At 46.6% G+C, this 14,970-nt stretch overlaps 1 protein-coding gene across 2 annotated transcripts in view; it reads left to right on the forward strand.

Annotated features, from left to right (window-relative positions):
• The window catches only part of ephb3b (eph receptor B3b), a 64,493-nt gene that overhangs the window by 32,931 nt on the left and 16,592 nt on the right, over positions 1 to 14,970 (forward strand). For both annotated transcript variants that reach the window (XM_080018074.1, XM_080018075.1), the window contains exons 2-4: positions 2,926 to 2,990; positions 9,215 to 9,887; positions 14,341 to 14,496. In XM_080018074.1, coding sequence (XP_079874200.1) covers positions 2,926 to 2,990; positions 9,215 to 9,887; positions 14,341 to 14,496 — 894 coding nt within the window. The remainder of the gene's footprint in view (positions 1 to 2,925; positions 2,991 to 9,214; positions 9,888 to 14,340; positions 14,497 to 14,970) is intronic.

Genomic DNA, 14,970 nt, shown 5'->3' on the forward strand with positions numbered 1-14,970 from the left:
TACACATACACACAACGGTAGGGAGGGAGTGGTCAGGTTAGGAGAAGGTCATCCAGTGTTCACACACTCTGGTCCATTGACTCAGGATTGGCTCTCTATTGCCGGCACAAAGCGGGGGCTTTACACAGAAAACACACACATCATACACACACACACACACACACACACACACACACACACTACACACACAGTCAGAGGGCAAACAAAGCAGAAGCGTGGAGAACTGACAGGGAGGGTTTCTATCTATCACGCTCCTGAATGTTCCACCCGCCAAATATCACAGTCAGTGGGTTTGTGGGTGCATTCGGGTGCATGACTCTTCTACATCTTTATCCACCTCCCTCCATTCTTAGCCTCCCTGTTACTCTCACCCTGTCATTTTGGGCGTGAGGTCATCCCTTATCGCCATCCAAACGGTGTGAGCCATGTCACCGTCAGAGGCGAGGTTTATCATTTGCGGACACCACCAACCTCTCCGTGCATCCACCTGTAAAACATCCCCAAATTGATGCACCCTGGTACTATGAGTGCAGGGAGGGCGCCCCCAACTAATAAGCACTGACATGTTTTTCCAAGATGCTAAGCCACCTAATCACAAGGATCGCCATCAGATTGAGATGAGAGAGGTATAGGTAGACAGTTTGAGATAGGGATTGACATGCCTCAAAGACTTGAGAGATTCATTTGACCTTTGGATATTATAATGACACAGGTTTCATACATCAAAGGTAACCCCCTGTTTTCTTTCTGAGGGAGATGATAATGCAATTTCCTATTCTTGGTTTTGAGGGGTTATTCAGGTGCCATTCCCCAAACCACCCAGTCGAATAAGGTATAGCACTGGTTGTGCCTTACCTTTCTCACGTCAAGAACCTTCAGTTAATGATGGCATTAACTGAAGGTTCTTGACCCCATTTGATCTGTGGGTTTGTCTCTGGGGCCACAATCTGAGAAGGGTTGTCATTGTTATATACTGTACTGTATGATTAAGTCCAAACTTCCACACCTGTCTGTAGTTAGGGAAATACCAATGAAATTATGATCCAAACTTGTACATTCTGTAACGGTGCCAACGATAAGCTGACGTTGAACTATTAACCACTTGGCTGGGGACCACCTGGAGCCTCTTGAAGCACCCGTGGGGGGTCCACAGACCCCATGTTGAGAATCACCGGGGGTAAGGCACATGCTGGAGCCTCTCACCTACTACTTTTGGGAATTCCCGGCTGCAGACTCATGCTTAGCCTACACAGCGAGACGTGATTCTTGAGGGGGTCCGTAAGTGCCTGTCTTCCTGGGTGTCCCGCCAAGATGCAGAGAGAGAAAACGAGAGAGAGAGAGAGAGAGAGAGAGAGAGAGAGAGAGCTCTATCATAAAAGCAGTGGTGGAGATGTTCAAGTTACTTAACTTAAGTACATTTTTCTAGTATCTCGACTTGAATATATTCTGCTTTTGTAGACTTTTGACTTTTCACCACTGCATTTCTTAGCAAATATTGACTTTTGTACAGTTTTGTACTACATTTGTAACATGGCTGCAAAACATTAGTTAAAAAGGATTTACTGCATATCTACATCTATCTACATATATATATATACATAAACACCACAAATTGATGAGGATATGCAAAAGTGCAGACGTAATGAAATTATGCTGTTTTATAGGCTCTGGATGTCACAAGTACTCAGTAAATTCAGCAGTAAGTACTTATAAACACTTTACTTAAGTAGTAATGTCAATGTGGGACTTTCACTACAGTCGTTTTGTCTCAGGGTATTTGTACTTTTACTTTGGTAAAAGCGCTCTCTCTCCCTCTCTCTCTCTGTTTTCGGCGTGCAGTGTTTCATCACCTTTTACCAGCATGTAGAACGGCACAGCGGTTTGGGTAATGGCTGCCCCACCCCGAGTCGTAAAGAGACTGAACGTTTATGGTCCATCTCGCCTTTCTCTCATCACGCAGAACTGACTGTGAGGCTGCCAAAGGTGTGGAGAGTAATAGAGAGAGGGGGCGGGGGATAGGGAGATTGATTGGAGGAGTGTTGGGAATAGTCTCCATCTTGTGTGTGTGTGTGTGTGTTTCCAGAGCACATGTTGGGATGTGTGTGTGTGTGTGTGTGTGTGTGTGTGTGTGTGTGTGTGTGTGTGTGTGTGTGTGTGTGTGTGTGTGTGTGTGTGTGTGTGTGTGTGTGTGGGTGTGTGCGTGCGTGCGCGTGTGTGTGTGTGTGTGTGTGTGTGTGTGCGTGCGTGCGTGCGTGCGTGCGTGTGTTCCTGTCCTTGAGAATCTGTACTTGTGTTGAGGGGGAATAAGAAAAAAAAAACACACACACAGAAAAACAACAAGGGAAAATGAAGTGCATTGACCTCTGTTCTGGTCAAGAGCTCTTCTTTTGTGCCGCTAAAGTTTATTACCCCCACAGCAGCCCGTGGGTTATATATCTCCCTGGGTTTACAACCTGCTGTGTGTGTGTGTGTGTGTGTGTGTGTTTGTGTGCGTGCGTGTGTGTGTGTGTGTGCTTGTGTGTGTGTGTTTGTGTGTGTGTGTGTGTGTGTTGCTCTATGAGGCTTCTGTCGTTTCCTTTCTCCATGAAAAAAGGCTAAAAGGAAAGTTGTCTAATTAGGACTAATTGAAATTGACTAATATAAGCGAAACTGGAAGACCACCCTCCGTCTATCCCTCTGTCTGTCTTATATTTTCTCCACATACGTTCTTCAAACAGTTATTTTCCCGCCCTCCGCTCCTTATTATCAGTACAAACACACCATTGTTGTTAACATCCTGAGCTACCCAGACTTTCACAGATAATATTTTATGGCACTGGTTGTAAAACTTGTGAAAATCTCATTTGTTTGCCAGCCAATCTGTTCCTCTGTGTCTGACCCGGCTGCTCCCTCTCTCTCTCTCTCCCTCGCACTTCCGTTTTGCAGAGACGCTGATGGACACGAAGTGGGCCACGACAGAATTAGCCTGGACTGCACACCCTGAGACCGGAGTGAGTACACTGGAGTGTGTGTGTGTGTGTGTGTGTGTGTGTGTGTGTGTGTGTGTGTGTGTGTGTGTGTTTGTTTTGTTTTCACCTTTATTTTTCCCGTTAAGTCCCATTGAGTCATATACTTATTATCGAGGGAGCCCTATGTGTGTCTATGACACACATAGATTTAATATTATAAGTAAAGGCAATTTTCATAAGCAGTGTCCTGATATAACCTGCTCTATTATATGACCCAAAGCATCTGTACCTGTCGTCCATGCAAATTAGCTCATGCTAATGCTAATAGTAATCAACAAGTCTTTGGTGAGCAATCCTAAATCAGTAGTTTTATAGACAAGTTCCCGATTTTGAGATATATTACTGTAAATCCAGATTTTTGAAAAACCTTAAGTGTAAAAATTACAGATATTTGTAGTGTAGTAAAACGTCTCCAAAACCGAATATACCTAAATAAATTCAGCTACTTGAGACATCAGACAAGATTAAGATAAGACTTGACTAATCCCTGTGAGGTGAGGTGTCACCTCACCAACTGAAGCAAAAAAAAAAATGCAGGTCAATAAAGGGATAAGGGATAAACTAACATGAACTTAGAGTACACAGAGTGTCACTATGCTTACTAGTTGTAGTGAGGGCAGTAACGCTCAAGTCGGAGTTAGTCGAGGAAGTAGCAGCCATGCAGCAAAATGTACTTAGATACCGTACTGTACTTGTACTTTCCACCGCTGCCACACATATGATTTTAGTGCAGTTATTTACAACCCCATCTACCCGCACAACACCACCAACAAATCAGACGTCGGTGTATGCATGAGCGTGCTCAGGGATTCGCTTCTTAGCGAGCTGCAAATAGATGTGATTTCACCGTCTCCGCCCGCCACAGATGTCCCCTTTCTTCTGCTTGCCTCACTGCCCTTCAAAAGAAATCCGAAAAAAATGACTAGAGGTTTGTTGTGGAGTTGAAGACGTCGCTCAAGACTGTGAAGTATTTCCTGGAGTTGACCTGCGGAGCGTCCGGGCGCCCAAATCTCCCGCGGCACAAAGTGTCCGTGACAGCCCCGTCCTGCTTTCCCATGTTGCCTCCAGAGCGAGGCTTGACCCGCACTTCAAAGACCCCCACGACTCCTCCTCCCACGGCTTTGTGTGGTCCCCTCTTGTGGGTCCCCATTTATTTCTCTCTTTCTCTCTGTCTTCTTTATACCCCCGTTCCACTCGCCGCAAACGCCGTCCCAGCTGTTCCGAGTCAGAACCCCACCCCACAAATCGTGCACCACCTCCCCGGTCCCCTCCTTTTACTTTCAAGTAGATAAGCACGAATGGAATCGGAGACACCAGCAAACAATAGTCACTGGGTCACTAGTCACTTTTACGTCATGCCTCCTTCCCTCCTTCCCTTGCTGCCTCTCCTCCACCAGCCTCCTCATTAAAGCACAATACGGCAATGCGTGTATCTCTGCTATTTTGATGTAGGGATTTGATTGGCATTTTTTTTAGCTGTCGACGACTACCAAGAATTCCAGTCGATTAGACGACTAGTCGTGACGTCATCACCCCCAACATAGCCTATAACTGCAACTGCACGTAAAAACTGTTACCACAGTAAATAAATAATATAACTACAACAGGTGCTTTTTAAAATTATTCTTTTATTTTTCCGAATAGGCCAAGTGCAGAAGGAGCCGGAGCTCTCAGCTCGCAAGCTCGTGCGTTGTATAAATTTAAATAAATAGTGTGCTCCGGTTCATTAAAATATGATATATTTTACGATATGTCAACCTGAGAGGGCCAGAAGTGCCGAACGTGCTTCACAAATGTAGTGAACGTTATGGATTTGATTTGTATTGTGATATCAAAGATAAGACAATAACATTCAACGGAACACTAAGCTTTGATTTGATGAGTAGAATTAAAGTAGAAAAAGCCAGATTAGAGAAGAACGTACAGTGTGGATACAGGCGTAGCGGGCGGAGGAGAAGAGACGCACTGAGAAGTGTTGAAGAGTTTGTCTCTTAATAAGTTCTTACAGTACGAACCAACAAGATTGGGTAAAATAACGCCACACCTTGCTCCATCTCGCTGCCATCATTCTCTGATACAAGCAGGTACAAGCAAAGTCGCGTAAAAAAAAAAAAATCATGGAAAAGATCAATAGTCTACGTCACTGCCTGAGTCTACCCTAGTTTGGTGGCTTGGACACTAGACAACAACCTTCCCTTTTGGTTTTTCCAAACCTACCCCCCTTTTGTGAGCTCAGGCCTGGATTGGCAAATCTTCAGCAAATTTGGCACGGTTGATTGAAAACCCCAGTAAAGAAGGTCCAAATAACAGGTAACAATTTTTCATTTCAAATGCTGAACAATTCCCAGAGAAAAAAAAAAAGTCTGGATAGATTTTTCTGCCCTCTTAGAAATGTTTGAACATCTTAGAAAACGTTCTTCTGATGAACAAAGTCCCAATAACACAAAAGTGGTATGCTTGTTCCACGGACATACCTGAACACACTCCCCAAAGAAAGCTTGGTGACTGGGTAAAGAATGTCTGAGGTTTCAGCCAATGAAATTCAGATTTCTGATCAATATCTAATTTATCACAAGTCCAAATCACGGCAGTGGAACACCTTGAAACTTGGCAGGACCACCGAGGACAGCGCTCTCAAGGACCGCATCAAGTTTGACATTGATAGAAAAAACAAAAAAACAGAGACACTGTGTGAATTTGAAGTGGGTCTATGAAATTTGTATCTTGGCCCTTTGTGAGAGTCCCTCTGTTACCGTGCTTGGTGGTGGCTGTATTTGCTGTGAATACCTGCCAAGGCATTTCCAGGCTGCCAGCAGCTTTAATTTGTTGTCGTTTTTTTTTTCCCCCACTACAGACAGCGCTCTTCACAGTTATCGATTATTTGCTCCCACTCTTAAGCGCTCATAGTGCACCTATTGATTTATGTAGATAGCTTCTACACAGCATTCCATGTGTTTCTATGTCTGCTTTCGCTGTTTGGTAACAATAACGGCAGAATGCAGTTTTTTCCTTCTGGGTGACGAAAGTTCAAGTTCATCGAATAAAGAGAGAACGAATTGAACAATACACAGGGGGCAGGGCGGTACTGACGGAGATGTCGGGTAAATAAAGGATAATCCAGACCAACACAGAAAGAGCGCAGTCAGAGTTAGAAAGTAGAGCGCACACAAACACTTTTTCCAATTTCTTTCTCCCACTTTATCTCCCATTTTCTCTTGTCTATCTCTCTCTCTCTCTCACTCTCTCTCACTCTCTCCAGCCCTGTCTGAGCTACAGCCATCTTTCTGTTCCTCTGGTTGTGGAGGAGAGGCAAACGATCGACTTTGGAAACAGACCGTTTTCGATTTATGTAACATCGTGTTTAAAATCAGTCAACTGAACAAAAAACATTTTATTCTTGATTTTCCATTTCAGTTGTTGATACAAATATCATAATAACCAATCTATTCAGTTTCTAAAACAGAAAATTATTCAAAACTGCAGAGGGCCCGCACTCACAATTTACAATCGATCAACTATTTAGGAGCATTTCATTCATCTTTACAATTAATTTACACCACAAGACAATGAAATGAGCGTGCGTTCATTCGGTTTTGTTTTTTTACCTGACATATACCGTACATGAAAACAATTTTTAATCAAAAAGGCAATTATTTGATGACTAATATTTTCATCAACAACTTTTCTGTCGGTCGACGAATGGATTATTCCATTAATCATCACTCAGGATAATTGAGTTTGTATACTTGGTGTCTGGTGTCTGTATATTGTTGCCTGGATACTCAAAAGCTCTGTGTGTTTTCGTTTGCGTGTGTGTGCGCATACATGTTGTCTTATATTAGCTCTGTTTTCTATGTCTGGTTTCCTATCTGTGTCTGTCTTGTGTGGATGAGCATGCACGTCGCTCCAAGCAGACGGGCGGCGAAGGGGGATTTAAATTCTGCACCAGGGGTTAATGCCCAAACTCGGGCTGGTAATGAAGCCCCCAGGGATTTAACTGCAAAGCCTCCCATAACAAGAGGGGTAACTAGTTAGCCTAGCACCACCAGGGGCCCAAACAAGGAGATTATAACTGCTGGTAACGTATTTTATATTGGTATTTCAAACCTGCTTATCATTCTAAACATGCCAAGACATGTAGGAGACATGATGGAAATTGTCGTCGCCTGCAGCCATCGCAGTCCTTCCCACAGCCACCCACATTACTTACAGCTCTCCGGCTCCACGGACACCTGCTGTTTAAATTATAGCATCGTACATTTATGCTAATTTGCCGATGGCCTCGTCTAGCTACATCCAAGCCAAACAGAGGAGTTGGCAACATCGCACCTGTTTCCCAAACAGAAGACAGGCAGCGAGTAGCGACTCAGGTCTTGAATACATTTTAGCCTCATTTTCGCGACCGTGCCCCAAAGTCTGTTTTAATCTCAAAGTATAATCAGAGCGGTTGATTGGAAAGGACAAAAGCGGTTTGCATTTTTCACATAACTATTCATCTTGTTGGAGATCAATGCCGTGGAACTTGACCCTCCCGCACATCCACGTGGCCTAGTTAATTCATCCAGGTTTGGGAAAAGCGGGCGCTCTCCCGGTGTCTGGCGGCTGTGCTGCGGTCTCACAGGGCCGTCGACACACACCCACACAAGCAGGCGCAGTTTGGGGAAACGCACGCACGTGCACGTTCAACATTTGCACAAGCTATCGCTCTCCTAATAGCGGGTGATTTATTACACTGAACTAAATACCCATTGACACTTCATGCTTTTAGCCGTCCCATTGACCTGGCTGGTGATTATCGATTCCCAGCGGTTGCCCACCCTCCCTCCCTCACCCCCTCTCTCGGCCCCTCACCAGCCCATCGTTTAAATGCCACAGCCAGGCTAGACCGCCCTCTCTCTCTCTCTCTCTCTCTCTCTCTCTCTCTCTCTCTCTCTCTCTCTGGAGGCCTCCAGGGTCTTGGATGAATAGCCTTGTCTCCACCACATCCATAGCACAGCCTTAATTAAGATGCTCACTACTTGGAAACATCAGCAATGTATATCTAAAAAGGCTTAAGGAGGTAAGAAGCCAAAAAGCTAAAAACTGCAACTCATCCACGGTTAAAGTGGGTTTACTAGAGTATATTAGAATAAATGTTCCGTCCAAAAAGGGGTGTGACCATTAGTTGTGACGTGGCGTAGCGACCGGGGGTGATTGAAGAGGCTGTGTTGGGGCTTTAAGTTGAGGGTTCGTCATTTGAAATTAAAAGGTTACATTTTACATTTTTCAGATCCCTGAACAAACTTTAACCCCCAATCCTCCCCAAAACACACACACACACACACACCAGCATGCACGCACACGCACACACACACACACACACACACACACACACACACACACACACACACACACACACACACACACACACACACACACACACTCGTGAATCCATTTTCAGAGGCATTGATTTAATCATAATGTCCTCGTTTGGTGATTGAAAAATGCATTAGATTATAGTGTCGCACTCCAAAGCTTTCAGTGTCTATTTTGCTTGTGCTCATTTAATGAAGCTGGTAATCAAAGTTTAGAAAATTAAATCCCATTTTATCCTCGGTAATGTATCCCCTGGGTCCTGTTGCGGCACCGAAAGATGTAAAAGAGGAGTAGAAAAAATGGAAAAGCATGAAGGTTAACCGCCGCCTCTATCCCAACCGTATTAGAGGACGACGCCATCATTGCGCCGTAATTGCGGCGTAATTGCTTGTGAACCGCTTTTTACCAACAGATATGAGGTAAACACGCCGCGGAGACGCTCCAAGGAAAGCGGCGCTGACACTTTTCTGTAATTGTGATGAATTTGCCGTCTCCCTCCCCCTGCTCTACGGTAACCGGAGTTTAAATGCTGAGCGGCGAAAATGTGCTGGGGGGAATTGCCCCGGGAAGGGAAACTGATATGGACCCGACGAGAATATTTTAAGCACAATATTTGAATTCGCTTTTATCGGGCTAGATCGTCTAACCTCCCCTGTTAGTCTCAACCTTTCCTTGTTGTCCGTCGGGATTGGATGCAGTTCCTCAGGCTGGAACTCTCGGTAAATGGTGAAATGTGAAAGTGTGAATGTTAGAACGATCTGTCTCTCTGTCCGTACATTTTTTTGGGGTCTTGTTTAAAATAAAGATATAAAGGCTTAACAACAAACTCTTCCTCCCCTTCCTTCTCACAGTGGGAGGAGGTGAGCGGCTACGACGACGCCATGAACCCCATCCGGACGTACCAGGTGTGCAACGTCCGCAAGCTCAACCAGAACAACTGGCTGCGGAGCGACTTCATCCCGCGGAAGGATGTTCTCCGGGTGTACGTGGAGATGAAGTTCACCGTGCGTGACTGCAACAGCATTCCCAACATCCCCGGCTCCTGTAAGGAGACGTTCAACCTCTTCTACTACGAGTCCGACTCAGACTCGGCCACCGCCACCAGCCCCTTCTGGATGGAGAACCCTTACGTCAAGGTGGACACCATCGCCCCGGACGAGAGCTTCTCCATGCTGGAGTCGGGACGCGTGAATACAAAAGTCCGAAGTTTCGGGCCCCTCTCCAAGGCCGGCTTCTATCTGGCCTTCCAGGACCTTGGCGCCTGCATGTCGCTCATCTCCGTGAGGGTTTTCTACAAGAAGTGCTCCACCACCATCGCCAACTTTGCCGTCTTCCCAGAGACGGCGACCGGGGCGGAAGCCACGTCTCTGGTGATCGCACCAGGAACCTGCGTCCCCAATGCCCTGGAGGTGTCTGTCCCGCTGAAGCTCTACTGCAACGGGGACGGCGAGTGGATGGTCCCTGTGGGTTCCTGCACCTGCTCGTCCGGGTTCGAACAGGCCATGAAGGAAACGCAGTGTCAAGGTCTGTATTCTGCCTTTAGCTCAACCCAGAATGCATTATCAAATTTTAAGGGAGGCCGTTGTGGTCCGAATGCGGGGGAGAGAGCCTGTGCCCCTTTTCTCGATTACAGGAAAGCCTCTTGAGTAACTAGACTGCCAATGGTATTACCGTGGGCCAATTTTTTGTTGCCCCGTTTTTTCTTTGACAATTTAATTCATAGGGTGGCGGGACAAAAATAACGCACACGGCGGTGCCACACGCAGCCAGCAAGCTGTTCATTCCTCTGACCTACGCCTGGCCCAACAGCTGCCTGATAAATAAATGGAAATGTGGGTGGAGGAGAGGCTGTCACTTTATGAGTGCAGGGAGGCTCCTAAGATGTTGTCAGGCCTGATGGAGAACACGATAGGTTCACAAAGGTTGGAGGCAAGGTGAATTAAAACAGGGGGGTGTCAGCCGAAATGGAATGGCGGTGACAGTGCCGGGGGGGGGGGGGGGGGGGGTTGGGGGGTAGGGAAAATTGAGATTGAAAGTGGGGGGTGGGGGGTGAGGGATTAAACCCGGGGGTTATGGGTCAAATGGAAGAGATGGTGAAGTGAGAGACAGGAAGTGTCAGGGTTATTGATCCGCGGGGGTTGATCTCCGCGGGTCAATGTGCATGTGTATGCAACGCGACGCCACGTGCGCGCGCCTCCCAACGCATCCACAAGAAGCTGTTTCGGACGGGATTCAGCAGAAGGGATCTACTTGTATGAAAATAAGTGATAAAGTGAAGGGAAGACCTTGTAAAAGGAGTGACCGCAGAGAGGGGGGGGCTAGGGTGGCCGGCCATTGCCTAATCAGCCTCCAGCTCCCGCTCGGTAGCTTAAGATATTTAATGGGTGCCTACCTTTAAGAGGAAGAAAAAGGGAGAACGAGAGAGAGAGAGAGAGAGAGAGAGAGAGAGAGAGAGAGAGAGAGAGAGAGAGAGAGAGAGAGAGAGAGAGAGAGAGAGAGAGAGAGAGAGAGAGAGAGAGTGGTTAAAAACTAATTTGTTTGTTGGTGGCAGCTCAAGGTTAAAGCCCTGGCGACCGGCCCTGATAAAACGCTCTCTAATCAAGTCTCATAGCGGAAACCACCGGGGATAAATCTCTCTCTTTCTCTCCTTTCCACTCCTCCTTTCCTCTGCTCCTTTCCACTCCTCACCTCCCCTCCTCTCCTCTTTTTCTTTTCCTCCCCTCCCTACTCATTTTGTCTCCTCCACTCTCATTCCCCCTCCTCTTCTTTCCTCTCCCCCTCTCCTCTCCTTTTGTCTCCTATTCTCTTCCCCACTCCTCTCTTCAGCTCCCATTTCCTCTCCTCGACTCTTCTTTCCTTTCTTCTCATCTCCTTAACTCTCCCCCTCTCCTCCTCTCGACCCCCCCCCTCTTCCTTCCTATCCTCGACCCTCCCATTTTGCTTTTCTTTCAACTCCTCTGCCACTTCGCTCTCCCCCCCTCCTCCTCACTCTCACCTTCACCCCCCCCCCCCCCCCCCGGTCTTCCTCTCACCTTGGCTCCTTTTTGTTCTCCTCTTGGTTCCTTCAGCCTTCCTAGCCCTCCTTTTTCTCTCTCCTCCACCTCCTCCATTCTCTCCCTCCCTCGCTCTCTTCAAGTCCCTAATGTGGCCTTCCTCTTCCTCCTCCTTTTTTCCTCTCCCCCCTCTTTCTCTCGCTATCTTCCTCTTACACGAAGGCCATTGCTCTCATTAATACCTCAGCAGAGCTACAGTAAGGACGGCCGCATGAATATTAATCCGACAGACCTTTTTTATTTTCCTCTTTCTGATTCTCTCTCTTCTTTTTTTTTTTTCGTTTCGCTCCACATTTTTCAGCTCCCCCAGTCCCCAGTATTCACTTCTCTTTTTTTTTCCTTCCCCTTCTCTCGTGTTCCTGCTCCACAATTTCCGATTTCGGCACACATTCTAATCAGTTCCTTAAGCTCTGCGCTCCGCATGAGAGGCTGAGAGAAAGACGGGATGGGCGGAGGAAGAGAAAGACGGGGGGCGGGGGGGGGCTGCAGGGATTAGCATTTTTTCTATGCCTTTACCTCCTCGCTCCCTCCCTCCACCCATCCATCCCCATCCCTTCCCGTCCATCCCCTTCCCGGACGCCCTAACCCATCATTCACCGGGGGTTTCTTAAAAAGGGCGGGGCAGGGTGGAAGGTGCTGGTGGTGGTGGTGACCCTTTTACCGCACCGGGATTGATCAGCCCTTTCAAACCTTCACAGAAACGGCAAAGTAATTATTTTTGTTTTTTGTTTTTTGTTTTTTTCAACGGAGAAGCTCCCCTAACGCCTTTCATTTGGCCACACGCCCGAAAAAATGACGATGCCGCCGTTTCCCCCGTGATTGAGGAAGAAAAGTAATGCCTTCCACTTTGTACCTTGTGCGATGGACCCAGGTGAACCCGCTGGGTTTCTACTGAAGGCAATCGGGTCATTTCGGAGCCGGTTTGTCGCGTTGGGACGGACTTCCTGTTCACACTCCGCGAGAACTCGCTGATTAATGGTGGAAAAACCAGCACGCCCGCTGTGCGAATGTCAACAGTGCCCCAGACTAATGTTAGCCTAGTGCTAATATTGAAGTTAAATAGAAAAGTGGTCGGGGGGGTGGACTCTCTCGCTCCACAGTTCCACCTTTGACCTCCTGCCTGGAGCGGAAAAAAATAAAACAACGCAAACCAAAGCCACGCAGAGGCCGTGGCGTTAGTTCTTATTTCGAGGAACAAACGAACGTACCGCACGTCCTTGACATTGAGGGGCAGGCGAAACGTGTGAGCGGGCTGGGCTTATCAACTGACCCCTGTAAACTCTACCCTCTCCCTCACTCCCCCCCCCTCCCTCCCTCCTCTCTCCCTCTCTCCCTCACTCGCTCTCTCCCTCTCTCTCCCTCACTCTCCCTCTCTCGCCCCCTCTCTCCCTCTCTCACCCCCCTCTCCCCCCCCCCCCTCTCTCTCTCTAGCTCTCCCTCACCTGCTCTCATGTCTTTTATTAAGCGCCGCAGTGGCGGAGTCATTCATCTTTTAGAGAGACAGTTTATCAGAGATATGGAGGCTGCCAAAGCCGCTTTGGATCCCACATGCCTGTAACTTATTAGCTGAGTTATAAACTCCCAAACAGCCTCCTATAAAAACAGGTAGGGCCGTAACAAAGGCCAGCATTGTTTTTTTTTTAATCAGATTTACTATGCATACCCCCCCCTAGATTGAGAGTGTTACTATTGTAGAAGCCAGTTGTTGGTTGTGTCCATCAAATGCAAAACCATATGGGTGAGAATTTAGTATTTTTTTAGTGGTTCACTTATAGCAGAAGGAATTGATCCCTAAAGATGGCAGAATGTAGACTTTTTAAGCAAAGCTGCTTAGCATTGAGTCCATTGGGTATTACTTGCAAGTGACTGGGTTTTGATTCCTTGAGTGTGTGTGTGTGTGTGTGTGTGTGTGTGCGTGTGTGTGTGTGTGTGTGTGTGTGTGTGTGTGTGTGTGTGTGTGTGTGTGTGTGTGTGTGTGTGTGTGTGTGTGGGCGCATCTCAAATTCTCTGTGTTGTGTCTCATATGTATTTTTTTTAAAAGGATGAAAAGCCCCCGTGGCACTATTTTTTCGACTGGGAGCGTTGCGTACGTAATTTGGGTCGACTGTTCATTGGTGCGAACGTGCTTTATGCAAACCGCCCAAAAATAAGTTTGTTTGCAGAAGTTTTGCTCTCTGTCAATGGAGGGAAATCAGGCACAAGATGAAGTGAAGACTCAGACATGTTCACACATTAATGAACACAGACACACACACACACACACAGACATACACACACACACACACACACACACACACACACACACACACACACACACACAAACATGTACACACAACATGCTGAATGTGCATTTGAAGAGCTGTAAGCTGCTACTGCTCATTAAATGTCTTCCTCAATGCCTTGAATAATGATGTAATGCATGTGAACATTCATTTGATGAAAAATGTAAATCATTTTTGTGCTATGATTTATCCAATGTTATGTATTTACCATATAGAGGTGGTAAGAATACTGAAAATTGCGAGTACTGCTACTTCTCTACTTACATAGTCTTTGTGAGTGGGCACAACATTCACACCGACAATGACCTTTACCTAATGAGACATTTTCATTTTGTGCACATAGTAGTGGTCAGACAGACAGACATAGAAATGCTCTGGAAATTAAATATTTTAAAACATTCCTGTGATTTGTTAGGAGTCTATAGGGATTCATGTTAAAATACTTACCTTCATCATGATTGAAAACAGTAAAGAATTTTAGTTGGACTGAATTCGGTCGCTCTGTTACCATTGCAGACTAAAAGTATCTTTAAGTGGTTACTAATGAGTTGCCTTCCATATCGAATGGGTTGAATCCCAGACCAGTGTGAACCACACAAACTCTCACCCTCTCTTCTCTTTTCCTTAATGTCTTTCCATCAGCTTGCAGCCCGGGCACCTTTAAGTCCAAGCAGGGCGAGGGCTTCTGTTCTCCCTGTCCGGCCAACAGCCGAGCCAGCTCCGGGGCCGCCAGCGTTTGCTCCTGTCGAAACGGCTTCTACCGAGCCGACACCGACTCGGCCGACTCCCCCTGCACCAGTAAGTCAATGTCCAGACTCAAGAGACAATGACTTTTCCAGAGACAAAGGTCTACATGAGTTAGACACAATGGTACCACCATCTACCATTGATAGCATTTGTTTTCCTCATCACCTGCTTTTTATCCCAGTTGTTTTCTTTCTGCAGCATTTGATCCCATTTAGCAGTAAACAATTAGATTCAATTCCAATCTGAGGATAACCCAATCTCGACTCAATCCCCAACATGGCCTTGGGATTTGGTACCATTGGCATTAACAGAAGTCAGCAACCTTTTGCCTTCCTAATGTTATGCAGAGGGTATCAATAATTGCACCCCAACCCCAACTCCCATAACGGCCTCCACCTTCCCACCCTGTCAGATATGGAAAGTAGCAGAATGTATCTGGCAGAGGTTAGCTCAAAGCAATGCAGGAACTAATCCATTCGCTGGGGAAGGGAGAGAGACAGAGGTAGAGAGAGAGAGAGAGAGAGA

This window comes from Zeus faber (genome assembly GCF_960531495.2).
Source record: "Zeus faber genome assembly, chromosome: 1".
NCBI lineage: Eukaryota > Metazoa > Chordata > Actinopteri > Zeiformes > Zeidae > Zeus > Zeus faber.